Source organism: Fulmarus glacialis, unplaced genomic scaffold (genome assembly GCF_000690835.1).
Source record: "Fulmarus glacialis isolate BGI_N327 unplaced genomic scaffold, ASM69083v1 scaffold3554, whole genome shotgun sequence".
In the NCBI taxonomy this organism is placed as follows: domain Eukaryota; kingdom Metazoa; phylum Chordata; class Aves; order Procellariiformes; family Procellariidae; genus Fulmarus; species Fulmarus glacialis.
In genome coordinates this window covers 49,659-64,300 of record NW_009209785.1, presented here as the reverse complement: position 1 = coordinate 64,300, position 14,642 = coordinate 49,659, and the positions used below count along the sequence as shown (strand labels likewise).

Below are 14,642 nucleotides of genomic sequence, written 5' to 3'. Positions count from 1 at the left end.
ATGGAGACACATCCGTGGTATAAATCAAAAAGAACATCTTTGATTGATTCAGTAGCAGATTGATTTTATCCTTCATGAAACACATTACATTTAGAGCACGCTGCTCTTTTGTTTTTGAAGCTTTAAGAAGTTTATGATTTTAGTCCTTTCAGTACATGCCTTCTCATTCACAAGAGATCCACACTTCCATTCAAAAATTTTAGTTCTTCCAGGACTAGCTAATTTGAGTGGTTTAAACTCTTCTTTTTATTAGGAACTAAAAATAACTTCATATTAAGGCATTGATAGTAAATAAAGTGTATACTGTAAAACTGACGCTCCTACATCTGCAAGACCTCACATCTGGATAAAGAGCTGATGGATTGCCTGAAATCAACTGTCTAAAGCAGTAATCAGAAATTCAATGGGGACAATCTAATATTCAGAAGCAGAGGCAGCTCCTTCTCAATCTTCAGATGGTTTTTGTTCAGTCTCTTCCTAAGGTTTGGGTTTTTTTACCTTACAGTCAAAAGCTCTTCGGGAAAATCTGCTGGCTCCGCAGAAGAGGAAGAAGCCAGAAGGAGGCAGTCAGAAGAGGATGAGCTGAAGGTGAAAAAGCTGGAAGAAAACATACACAGGTAGGGACAGTTTCCCTTTGCTTTGCCTAAGAGCAGTCACTCCATTAAGGGTAGAGACTTTCCTCACCCAGGTCCCCATCTCCGGCAGCAGCTGATAGCAGCTGCCAAGGGAAGAGTGTAAGAGGTAAGCACATACAGCCAAATGTGCCCACAATTTGTCTGCCAGATGTCCATGCTTTGCAAGGTAGAGCCATCGTGGTATCTTTGTGTTAAATGGACTTGGAGGGATTTCTCTCACAAAGGAGCTAAAACAAGGGCTGAGTTCCCCCTTCAGATGCACGTGTATGACTCAGTCAACACTCAAAAGATTCTCCATTGCTTTACACCTCCTACAGCCAACAGGAGTTCAAAGAGGGGCGGCACTCTTTTGCACTCACTTTTCACTGGTGCAAATGACTTTTCGAAATGCAACAGCAGATGCCACCAGCAGATCAAATAACTACTGCTTTTAGAAGCAAGGTTTGGGCGTTAGAATTATTTCCTTCTACCAGTTTCCCATTGCAGTCTGAGTTGATGTTTGTCCTCTTTTTTGTGTTTTCCTTTGTTCTGCTACAAACAGTGGGCTCTAAAGCTTATAAGGAAAATGGTTTTATCCTTCACAGAACAAATTCCAGAGCTGCTTCTTCTGCCATTTAGGCTATGTGAATTTAGAGTTTTTTCAGCTGGCAGAAAATTGGCAAAAGTTGGTCAAATTTGGCACCATAGCTTTTACAAATGTGTCAGCTGAGGCATGTAAGTGACAGAAAAAAGCAAATAGGACCAACAGTCCAAGGATTGAGGTATTAGCCTAGCATCTGGTGAACTCAATTTGCCTTATGCCAGGTTTCTTGTGAAATTTGTTGGAGAAAACACTGAGAATGTTTCTTTGGGGATATACACAAGCAGACCCACCTTGAGCTTGGATGACACTAAATGGCTTCTGTGTGGAAGTAGCAGATGAACATAAATGTAAGAGTTGTCTCATACTACTGGTCTCTGTCTTGTGATTCCTATTAATTAAAACTCATCTGAGAATGTATATTGTTCTTTTACATCTGTGGTAACACAGGTCAAGAAATCTTTTTTTTTTTAGATTTCATATGCTACTTGATGTTTCACTCCATAAATTAATGCAGTAGATGGAAAGAATATATGGACTGAACTTCAGAAATACGTACTGTAATTCATATTTCATCTAGTGCTGAATGCTGTAAGGTGCTAAGTGCTCTGATCCCATCCAGCAAAGTACATCAGCATGTGCTTAATTTTAGCTATGTGAGTACCACCACTGAAACCTGCTTTGCTTAATTAGTCCAAAGTGTAGAATGAAGGTCTGTGTAAAACCTTTGCCCCTGTGGTTTGGTTTTTTTCTTCCTTAACTGCAGCTGTGAAATAAAATCTTTGAATATCTGGAAGTAACGGAGCTCTCTTCTGCTGTGCCCACCCGTCAAATGGCAGGTCAGCTGCTTGCTCCTGAGTTGAGAGGACATTCGTTTGACAGCCTCACTAGCATGCTTAACTTCCCTGTTATCTTTCTAAGGGAACTCCAAAGACAGTAAAAAAGTGTTTTAATTTACATGAGAAAATCTTACACCTGAACTGTAGAGATAAGACAGTAGAGGTTGAGGTCATTAGTCTAAATGCAATTTACATCCATGAAAACATGACACATCCAGAGCCCATCAAGATAGGCTGAGAAGGTAAAGGGCTGTAGAAGGGCTAAGAAGAAGAGAGAAGATGTCAAGCACGTTATCTGGAGGAGTAAGGTAGAATGAACTCATCCTGGAAGGATTTTTCTGCTGCCTGTGCACCATATTTCCCCTCTGCATTCCCAGGAGAGAATCAGAGGGTAGGATTACTGGGGGACTGTTCGTATGTTCATGTTTGCCAGGGCCCGATGATCCTTTGGAAGTGCGCTAGGCACTATCCAATGGGACCGCTATGAAACAGCCCAAACCCTCTCAATGAGGGCGACAGAGGACAGACTAATCTGGTTCACCAGGAGGATAGAAAACTACTGCAAGACCATCCATGGAGTTGATGCCAGGTGACTGTATGACCACTGTGCCATGGATCTTGCATATTTATTAGTCACACTGCATCCTATGTACAAGCACAGAGCAGCTGCAGTATCAAGACATCTGTGAAAAGTCTTGTGGCACATGTGCTGGGTTTGTCCCTACTGGAAAATATGCAAAGTCTTTTACATCTGCTCTAGGAGCAAGGTGAAGCTTGCCCATGAAGGCCAATGTCCAACCTCTTCTGGCAGCCAGCACCCTTGCCCCTGCTTTAACAAGGGGGAACATGCAGTCGTCGCCTTCCTCTTGCAGGAGAGCATCCCATCGTCATCGCAGAGAGCACCATTTCTTCTGCTCACACTGAAGCGCTCAGGAAGGTCCCTTCCTCGTTTACTACATGAACAGCCATGGCACAAGAGAAATATCCATCCTTATTTGCAGGCCAGACATAAACACTAGGTCTGACAAGCTGAGTGAGCTGCAACACTTAGAGCAGAAAACTGAAGGAGATAGTGTTTGAGACCAGACTAATGTTCATAAATGAGGATGTAGGCTCATGTAGGTCTGTGCTGTCCAGAAGAGACAAATATCTCTACCTTAGGGCAACAGTAGAGCTATGGGTTTGTAGATGGCCTTAAAGGCCTTGCACATAACACAAATGCTTCAGCTGACTATTGTTTTTTCTAATTCAGTTTTAAGTGACTTTCCCACTAAAATCAGATGTTTTGCAAGATGTACACATGCATGTAGTGTTTATTCTTAAGCTAGTGTAACCAGTTCTTCTTCGTGTGGGAGGTGTTTAATTTCAACTAGGGCAGCAAAAATGCATGAGTGTACAGACTGCTATTTACTTATTAGACTCCCATGTTATCATGATACAAGAAATCTCATACTTCAGCCAGTAGCTTGCAAGGATATGTGCATATGAGTAAACCTAGACATGAGTAAGTGTAATGATTTAATGAGCTCCCTCATCTGCAAAAGCATTTGGAAGAAGGATGTCTACATTAGTCAGCATTTCTGTGTACTTCATACCAAGCAACTGAAAAAATATCTGCATCACAAAAACAGAAATAAAGCAGAACAGTCCATAGTAAAAAATGCAATACAAATAATTAAATACTATCATGCAGTTATGCTGATAATTACCAACAAGTGGACACAGAAGTAGAAGAAGCACATACAAGTTAAAAAACCAGGGAGTGCACGGTTAAGACAAGATGCAGGCACATGAACAGTGTAACAGTGGATTACAGACAGAATGGTCATTTGATAGTTGGGATTAGTTTAATATGTTTAGAGATTTTGAAACATATGAACAGCAGAATACGTCTTTGTATCCAAGAATGTGAACTGGAAATAGAATAGTAAGCAGAGTTGAAGCAAGTTTGGTCCTGGAGTCCCAGCTTTTTTTTCCTGCTTGCCTAACTTGAGTCTTCAGAACAAGAGTTATGCTGCCCCATCTAAAAATCCTGGTATTGTGTCTTGCGTTTCTTTTAAAAAGTGGTTGGTCCGGTGGACTTAGGAGAAAGATTGGACCCTTTAGTCAACATTCATTGAGTCTTATGCGGGCTCGAAATCTGTCAGTAGAGATAAGGATGGAAAGGTATTGCTGCATTATTAAATGTTTGAAACCCAGATGCAAGATTGGTGATACCGTTGTATCAATGGCAGAGAGGAGCCAGACATGGATTTAGGATATCTCTTAGCACAAACTGTCCTTAGTCGTAGAGAAGCTTTAAAGCTAGTTTAGTTTTTCATGTTCTCCTAAAGATCTTGGGTCAGTGTTAGAGGAAAGCAGACAGTTCTGAGTTTCTTTTCTATTGTCACACAATGAGAAAGTGATCTCCTGTTTTCTGCAGCTGCCTTAGATGTGGGGTAAATGATACCGGAGGAGTAAAAAATGAATGAAAAGCATTTTCCTTTCCTTAAACCTATTCTCCAAATCACGTACCTGAACTGTATTGTTTGAGATAGCATTGATACAGATGCCCAGTGAACTTCCACAAACACGTTTCTGATAGTGTGTTGTAGGTGAAACAAGCGCTGGAATGTGTTGCATGCCTCCCATGGTTATTTTTACCGCATGACACTCCATTATTCTGCAGCAGTGAATGGAAAGTTGGCATTCGACATCTGGGTATTAACAGGCAGCATTCACAGAGCAGAGCAGCCCACCCACAGCTTGCTGTTCCTTCACAGCATTTGAAAGGCTCCCAAAATTACTTTGGTTTACTACATTACATTGTAGTACATGCTGGCGGACTGTGTTTACTGCAAAAGGTGAAAAGTTTTCATTGCTTTGAAGCTTTCATATAGCATGCCAACACGAAATACTCTGAGACAACATATCTCCCTACTTGTTGACAGCATTGGCAAGAGATACCAGGACTGGACTTGTTGTGCTCCTGGAGAAAAGAAACCCACTTAGCTAAATCCTCGTATGGCACATCCCTTCAGTAATCAACAGTGCATCTATTCATTTTGGATGAGGAGGTGCCCATCAACTCCAAGGAGAGACATATTATTGCTCTTGCAGATCAGCGGTTTTGGACACGTGGACCAGGCAGACAGCTTAGAGCAGTAGATGCTGGATCCCCAAAAAGCACACGCAAGAAACACTTGTGGCACTTAGGCACTGTGGTAGCTCTTGGGGGTGAAGCAATGCAGGACAGCAGTCAAGGTGTACGGGAATCTCCTGTTCTTTACTCAGGGCTACTTAGCTGTCAGCACATCCAGATCCTAAAATTGGCAAAAGCCCTTTGGGATTGTGGATTGTTATACCCTCGTGCATGCTGGTGGTGAGCCACAGCTGCACCTCGTCCATGAGAAGGCTTTTCCATGGTGGTGCAGCATGGAGGGAGAGCCCTGGTGTTAATGGTGGCAGGGGCAAGTCTGTGCTTTGGACCATAGGTCATGAGCTCTTTCCTGGGACAAGCACATGTCTTTGCTGGTTGCTGTTGTCTTGCTGATGTGGGCAGGTTGTAAATACATGCAGAAACTCCCTCCCTCCCAGCAGCTCCCGTCTCAGAGTGCTGCTGTTCTTCTATACAAAACCTTGGAAAGTATTTTAAAGAAGTGTTGAACTGAAAGATGCCTATGAGAGGGACTGCAGGACAAGCAGTGCATGTAAGCTTACACAAGAGAGATGAGCAGTGATGGAGGAAGAGAGATGACACCACCTCTCTCAAGCAAAAGGTGCCTTGGTTGTGTGAGGCCTACTGTTGTTCTACTGTGCTCGACCTATGTCTGCTTACCAGGTACTAGACAGAAGACCTAATCTAGGTAGAAGCAGATCTCCAAAGATGGCAGAATTGTCCTCTTCTTCCACTAGTGCAATTGAATCTTTCCAGGTAAATGCTCAGGTCTGAGTATTGTCAGAAAGGCTGGGCTAGGTCTCGAGAAGAAAACCCTCACCAGGCGGATTTGATATGCAGAAAATAAAATCTTATTAATACACTATTTTATTAATAGACTATGAGTGCTTCACAGATCTCTGATGTTAGATGGGATCTACACTAAAGTGTCTTCTCGTTGCATAGTCCAGCAAGTACAGGCTCAGCTGAGCTTGTCGTGGCTGCTGCACCTCTAGCATTTTCTCTCCTCCCATGGTCCTTTCTTTCACTTCTTTCTGATGCAATGGTTTGTTTCCTGCTTCTTCTTCCCAGGATAAAAACTTAGCATGTCTCAGACTGGGAACTCTGGCTATAATTCAGTCTCTCTTGGGACTGTCACTAATAGTCTTTGCATGACAGCAGGAGAGAGAGCATGTAAGACAGATGTGAGTGCACTCCTTCAAAGGAAGGATCATCTGATGTCAGAACCAGCTGCTCAGACCTCCCCTAGTGCAGGCAGTGCAAGCCAGGACCAGAGGTGCCATAAACGTCTCCTTAGCAAGGTCTCATCAATTTCCCTTCAGTCTTAGCCTCCAGAGAGATATGAACAGTTGCTGAAGCGTATGTTAATGCAGAGAACAGTGTGTCTTCCAAGTGCATGGTCCACATGAGCGTGAATGTTTTGCAACTTCCACATTGATGGCAGCTGGAGAAAATGATCAGGAACATTGTTTATTCAGCATTTTTGGGTTTTATCTAGAATGCCAGACGTAGCTGTAGAAAGGCCCTTGGTCTCCTCCACATGCTTCCCTGTGACAGTGAAGGTGAGCTCTCTAAAAGTGGAATAGCAAAAATGTCTCCTCATAGCCAGGCAGTCTCTCCAAATTCTGCCTGCCTTATGAGGGAAGATCATGCTTTCTGCACAGGAGCAGCTGTTCATCCCCAAGCCCTCTGTCTCGTTCTCCACTAAGATTGATCAATATCAGATCTCATCTGCTGAAACTGCACAGATTCCAATTTCAGCAACCCCTAAGGACTGTGGTTTCCAAAACAGCACATCCTTCACCTCCCATAAAGATTTTGCTGGGGTGCTTTTCATATGTGATACATTTCTTAGGAAAACAGAGACCAAAACAAAACCAGGCAAAAAGCCTCAACAACAGGAAATCTCAGATTTCCAAAGGAACCCGCTCTGCAGTGTGATTAGAGAATTCCTCAGGACTTGCAGGATGATCTCAGAAAAGCAATGAGTTAAGAGTTGCTGGGTGGCAATGGGTTTGAGGTTTTTACATATGGTATAATATATTCAGATGTAGCACTTAAAAATAAAACACTTAAAAATAATAACACAGCTTACTACGTCGGTTCTGAAACTTGACCCATATTTAAAATAGCAGAATGACATGCCAGTGCTTTAACAGTTGCCTAAATGCTGGTGTTGTGGGTTTAGGAATAGCAATCTCAGGATCTTCCACAACTCCTAGGCATTGCTAGCTTGTAATTATTTAATGGTTTCTATGCGTCTTATAAAGTGGGCAAACAGATTGACTGTTCAATTTGAGCAGACTCCCTCCGCTCTGGCTATGTCTGCTCTCCTCAAATATGTGTACCAGATATGGGCCTTGATGAAGACACCCATTTGCCTAACCTGAAAGCAAGATATAGAAGAAATTCCAAAGCCCCGTCTCTACATATCAAGGAATTTCCACCTCAAGTGCTTCTGACACTCATCCATGTCAGTATGCTATAGATTAAGAGGAATGTTCCTCAAGAAGGAAGGCTTAAATTCAGCTCTGGACAGAAGGAGGTTTTCAAGGACAACTTTTTTAGGCAAGCTAACACATTGTAAAGTAGCATCAGTTTCTAAATGGATTAAAACCTTTAATACAGTAGATCACATGCTACAGCCCCTTTGTAAAAAAGGCAGTTATAGGAAAAGTGCAATTTCAGTTATTGCAGCCTTTCAATAACATGGACATTCTGCACAAGGCTGGGTTTCTGTTGCCATACTAGATGAGACCCAGTGACAGATTATCGAGTGCAAAACTTCAGAGCCTTCTTGGCTTTAATATTTCAAAGCTAAAAAATTCACATGGCTCTCCTGTGATGCTGTTTGCAAGATGGGGAAATCTCTTCATAATGCATGTATTTATCATGTGTGTTGAATCACACACTCCCTCTGTGTGCAAAGCCATCTAAGATCTTCACACTTCTTTTAAGCCTAGTAGAACTGACAAGGGTTTCCTGAAGCAGTAAATTGTGGTATAGCATAAAAAGTAGGAATTGTTGACTTCATTACATCTGAATTAAATCTTAATCATGGGCCAAATGGGATTGCTGCCTGGAGTAAAACAAAAAGGACTAGTCTCCATTCCTTTCCTTGTTATGCTTATCTTTGCTGGAGTTGGCTGGTTGGTTGGCTTTCCTTGTCTGCTGGCCCTACCACAGGGCAGTCCTGGTGAAACAGCGTTTTCCACACAGTTAGTCCATATAGCACTTGGTGGCTGGAAAAAACAAAATTGTGGAAATTCTGTAACAGAAAGACATGTTGGTGCGGAGGTGACGTACACATGCACAATTTTGAAAGAGGTGACAAACCTGGAGTGTATTCACAAAGAGAAGGCGCAGAGTTAGGCAACAGCTTGGGTTGATTTTATTGGTTTGGTGCTTTACAGTGATTATTTACTCTGTCTTCACCTTAAATCAGAGGACTTTCCTCTTCCCTGCCAAACCTCTCTTTATGTGCTGTGTCTGTGTCTGGCGGGGACAGAACATGCAGCGTATACACGCACTCACACACACATGCTTGCAGAGCCAAGGAAGACGCCTTGGGTAGCTCCCTTCTCCCAAAGGCTCAGGTTCATCCTGTGTAACTGCAGGAGTTCAAGTAAGTCACCTACATTTAGAGCATCATCTCCTTTAGCCCCCCGTGCAGTCAGTGAGGAAAGAGCATCACCTCCATGGCCTGTGTAAGCCCATCTCTCTCCCTTGAGTATAGGTGCCGCAGTTAAGTGCCTCAAGTGCAATGGGTGCAATTTAAGCCTTAATGTTACTTCTCATACAGGCACCCTCCGCTGGGCCTCTGGGCGCTACTGTGATGCAAATAGTCATTAATAACCATTAATTATGTATTTGGTGCATCATGTGTTTGTTACCCCAGGCCCTGCCCTGTCATTCTTGCTAACAGTCAGGACTTACACGTATTTCTGCAGAGCTGGGCTAGCTCTGAGTAGGAGCAAGGCGCAGTGTCTGGAGCCACCCAGTGGGCAATGCAAGTCTTAGCCTCTTTTTTAAAAAATCTGCAGTCTGAAAAGCACATCACCTTCCCTGTAGGGTTTTTGAACTGCTGCAGTACGTGAATTTTAAGGCAAAAATAATGCAAATCCCAGCTGGTAGTCCACGGAAGACAAAGGAAGACTGGATGTGCAATCAGGAATCCTGAATGATTCTGAATAACTGGATCACAGGTGAGATAGAAATTTCAAAAAGCTGTGAAAACATGTTGTAGATTGTAGCTGGTCTAGAAGACTGTGAAAGATTGTTAAATTATGCCTACTCCCCACTAGAACATTTTTACTAATGCAGCTGCACAAGCAAAGCTTCCCTTTGTGGATTCATTTTTTACCAGCAAAAAATGTGGACACTTAAATGGAATGAGCTCTACAGGCAGAGGTTATTGTAGCCCTGTATAACCACCTCTACTGGAAAACATACTGAAATAAAATTGTTTAAAAATAATCTACCCTCTAGGCAACAACAGAACGTCAGTGGGATAGTCTGAAGTTAATAACCAGAGAGAGACACAGGGACCAGGTCTTTGCATCCTGCATCCCTCTAGACAATGTAAGTGGTGCAGACTATGTTCCTGGGAATTGCCTCAAAGGGACAACCAGCCATGACAGGATGAAGCCCAGGATTACCCGTGGGTTAAACACTTACTTATACCACCAATTTCTTGCATGACTTGGAACAAGGTACTTGTCATGGTTTAACCCCAGCCGGCAACCGAGCCCCACCCAGCCGCTCACTCACTCCCCCCACAATGGGATGGGGGAGAGAATCAGAAGGGTAAAAGCGAGAAAACTCGTGGCTAAGATAAAGCCAGTTTAATAGGGAAAGCAAAAGCTGCGCATGCAAGCAAAGCTAAACAAGGAATTCATTCACTACTTCCCATCGGCAGGCAGGTGTTCAGCCATCTCCAGGAAAGCAGGGCTGCATCACGCGTAACGGTTACTTGGGAAGAAAAATGCCATCACTCCGAACGTCCTCCCCTTCTTCTTCTTAAATGCTGAGCATGACACCCAGTGGGCGCTCGGGGCCAGCGGTCCTGGCCACGCTCCCTCCCAGCCCCCCGCACACCTGGCAGGGCATGAGAAGCTGAAAAGTCCTTGACTAGCGTAAACATTACTTAGCAACAACTAAAACATCAGTGTGTTAACAACATTATTCTCATACTACCTCCAAAACACAGCCCTATACCAGTTGATAGGAAGAAAATCAACTCCACCCCAGCCAAAACCAGGACAGTACTTCAACAGTTCTTCCACATCTCCTATTCCGGTGTTCATTCATGTAATTATCTTTCCCACACTTTTAGCATAATGTGAGCTGAGCTCTTTGGTACAGGAATTACTTCTCACTGTACAGAGGGGACCTCACTGGTGCCACTTAGATATCCTGAGCGACTTTTTGTTCTTCAGAATTCTTCACGTTCTTCTCTTTATTTTGCAGTGGCAAGACAAATAAGAAACAGATGCTTATTAACACAAATGGTCCATGCTTCTAGAGAAAGTAGGAAAGAACAGCCTTTCGCTGAAGAAAGTGATTCACACTGTGACTGGACTTATGCTTCTTGCTAGGACTGTAAATCTGTCTTTTAGTTGTCACACCATTCTTATGTTTCAAAGCCGCATGATTTCAAATCAGAAAAGCAACGTAGTATTTGGGTGTGTGCAAGTTATGGTGTGAAACTTATGCTTTAACTCTCTAATATGCAAAAGACAGAGACAGGCAAGTTTAAAATGTTCAGCAGCATCTACCAGGAATAGGCTCTGATGCTGACGAAGTACGAAATCCTTCAGCTAGCTCTGAACCTGTGTGCTGATTGCACGGTAACTGTAGCAAGATGGAGCAGCTGTGTAAATGCTCAGGTCGTTGATTGTGCACTCCAGTGGCTGCTGGTGATGTCTGAGATAGCTCAGGTATCTTAACACTGTGTTGCATAGCACTGAAACTGGTGCAGACTTTTACACTGCAGCACGATTACATCAAAATCAGAGGGCTGGCTTCAGCCCCAGTGGTTGTGGTAGTTTCCACTCATCTATAGGTAGCTGGTGCAGGACAGGCACAAGTTGCAGCTTGGTCTACCTAGCCACTCAGCTGGCTAGCCTGAGCTGGTGTCTAAGTTGCTGCAGCCTCCCCCATATCAGTGCTCAAACACTGCAAGCTCTAGGTGGGTAAGGCACATGCTGAGATCATACTTCTGGTGGTGCTGAAGACATCCCTTGAGGTGCCTCAGGCCTATGAAGTGACACAGCTGCATAATTAAATGGGTAGCTTTTGTTGATAATTCCTGGGGGTGTTTTATTTTTTAATTCAGCTGTCAAAATCCGGTTCCCAAATGATTCGTTCATCTCTTTAATGTGCTGGCATTTTTCTTATCCTTACCCATTAACCACTGGGCTTGTTTTATTTATGTCTGAAAGAGCTTCTTTTAGTCATTTGTGTGAAGAAGAAAAATCTGCAGCCTACTAAATGTACCATGCTTCTGGACAGGGTTACTGAAAGTGGCAAATGCATTTCATGGTTTTCTATGCAAACAAATGAAACGTTGATTTTTGTGGCTTCTTTTTCTTCTGCTGTCACTCTCTGTATGCTGTGATCCAGGAATCCTGGATCCCCACTGGATCTCCAGGTGGGGTCCATCACAGATGCCGTACAGAGTGATATATATTCTTTGCTGCAAAGGCTTTCTGATGTAATCCAGTGAGGCAAGTAATCACTAGAAAAGGAAGTGGTGACCAAAAGCGTGGACTAGAGTCTAGGTTTTCCAAGTTTGAGTGACCTGCCATGTAGATAAGTCAAGTCTGTAACCAGCTGGTGGAATCAAATCACAACGTAGATCTTTTACACCAGAAGAAATGCATGTGCTCTGCAAACAGATACCAGAGAGAGAAGTCAATTCCAGCACAGACCCTGTCATCTTTGATGGTAGCCCAGGGAAAATGCCCTAAATGGTGGAGTTACAGCTGGGTTATTAAAAGGACATTTCATTTGTAGGAAGCCCTTTTGGGAAGCATGAGCTTGCCTACAGAATCTTAACTGCATAAAATGTGAGTAAAACAGATATTCCCAGTAAACATGGGTTACTGATTTGAGTATGTATGTGTGGGCGAGTGTCAAAGAAGTGACCAGAGAAAACGACTTTTAATTAAGTCATGGAGCCCCAAGTCTTATATGACAAGTTTTCCATTCAGTTTTGGTTTTGTGCATATTTTTTTTAATATATTTAGAAAACTCCAAATACAGTTTCCTTGTATGAGTCCATCTTTAGCCTCCTTTCCACTCTTTAAATTTAAGGGTACTTATTAATCAGGACAATGAATTTTATACAAGTGATCCTCACAAGAACCCACATTGCAATCAGGGCCGGTAGCCTGGTGTGCAGTGAGATGTTTTTCTTTAGGTCCATCAGATAAAGGGACAGTCATAACAACACAGGTAAGGTTTGTTAAGACTTTCAGTGGAAGCTAAACCTCTTCGTTCCGAAAGAATAGAGGGGGAAAATCAAATACTAGTAAGATACAGCAAAAATCTAAGGGTTTTCTGACTTGTCTGATGATCTCCGAGCTTTGTGACTTGGCACACCTGGAATGGGTTCAGAAAGGCAGAAGGCTTCTAAATTTAGAAACACGTTTCAGGCAGCAGCTGCTGCAGAGCAGCAGTATCACCAGCAGAGCTGGGCTTGTAAGCCTCGTCTTGCTGGCAGCATCCAGGTTGGGATACCAGAGAACACAGTTCACCCTCCAAATGCCATTCCAGGCGGGTTGCACAGAGCCAGCCATTGAGGACAATCAAGCTCACTGTTCACAAGTTAATCCCAGGAGCTTAAGATATCACTCCTGATAGGGGAGATGGTTCATATTTGTTACACTGGCATTCCAGTTTGGTGACATAAGATTTTCAGCTAAGACAATAAATAAATAAAAAAGAAAAAAAGCCATCATAACAGCATTCTGACTTTAGGAAAGGTTGTAGCAGGAGAAAACAATGGAGCTGCCACAGGCTTTGCATGTGTACCATGTTTATGTCCCAAAACATGCAAGGGGAATGCCTCATGCCTTTGAGCCCTTACCCTGCTGGGATTGCTTTTTGGGGAGAACTGTGGTGTCCAGGAGCCAGGTCCAGCATGAGGCAACTGCAGGGTGTAACCGTGCCAAGAACATGGTGATCCTCAGCTCTGTTTTCTTCATGTGCAATAACTGCACTTTCACTTAGGCATGACCTGAAATACTTTACCACCTACCAAAGGCTGTAAGTACCCACCAAGTCAGATGTAACTTGTTATGTCACATGTATGATCACTGAAAGCCCAGTTTTAAGGCTATGGGTAACATTAAGTAGTCTTCCAGGCAGTCAACAGTGGCCAACACTCCCTTGTATCATCTTTCAGGCAAGTAATTTCAGGAGCAACCACCCTACAGACAAAAAAGCCATGTAATTCTCCGCTCTTTGCTATTTGATGTCAGCTTGACAAATGTGGATCATCAATCATACTGAAGCTATGTCACAGAAGAATCATCCTGGTTTTCTGTTGAGGCTATCAAGGGAAGTCTTTCATGGCTGTGTAGCATCAAGTGTCAGGTAAAGAGTCCAGCTTGGTCTGGACATCAATCTCTGAAAATGGTATAAATTTTCTGGAAGGATGGTTTGAAAACAGGTTCCAGTAATAGAAGTCTGCTTCACACCAGGGTTTTGAGAACTTGTTTTTTCTTAATTAGCTATTTTTTTCTTAATGTTGGTAGTACATAGTTTCTACCCAGAGAACTTCAATTATCAGGGATTGGTATAGTCAAAATAATACCACCTAAGGCAATGTAAAACCTCAGGTGTAATAGAGAGACCATGCTGTCTTACCACTGGTTTGTTAAATGTTCTCATTTAAAACTCACAGAGCATGAACAGAAAACATTATCAAACCCCTATAGATCAGACCAATGTCCACCACGTAAAAGTTGTCTGAAATTACACACACACAGAAAAAGGACTTGCTCTCTCTCATCACTGGGTCATTTTCCTAGCAGAAGAAACAGGCTTGAAATATCACATGAAAGCCAAAAAAATCATTCTTGCAGCAAATACAAGAGAGAAAGAAATTCAGGACTAAACTCAAACTGAGAAATGCCCTTCCCGTCATCCATGCCTCAACTTTTCCCCCTTTTAGGACTGGGAATGTAATACCTGACAAATGCTTTGATATCTGCAGGCAATAAGCAACATACGTGAGAGCCACGTCCTGACAGCCTGGCTCATGGTGCCCGAAGCTACCAGGGATCCCAGAACCAAACAAGTTTCTTGCCTGCAGTGTAGGTTTCTACACACCACTTTTTTGAAGACTGCTGTTCCACAGCATTTTGTAGGCAGTCATTTCACTCTTCAAGCATTTCAAAGAAGAAAGAAGAACAGAATATCCA

At 42.9% G+C, this 14,642-nt stretch overlaps 1 protein-coding gene across 1 annotated transcript in view; it reads left to right on the top strand.

Annotated features, from left to right (window-relative positions):
• Positions 1-505: 505 nt before the first annotated feature.
• The window catches only part of PALM2 (paralemmin 2), a gene marked incomplete at its 5' end in the record, with an annotated part of 63,501 nt that continues 49,364 nt past the window's right edge, over positions 506-14,642 (top strand). The window contains one exon of the mRNA XM_009576930.1: positions 506-617. Coding sequence (XP_009575225.1) covers positions 506-617 — 112 coding nt within the window. The remainder of the gene's footprint in view (positions 618-14,642) is intronic.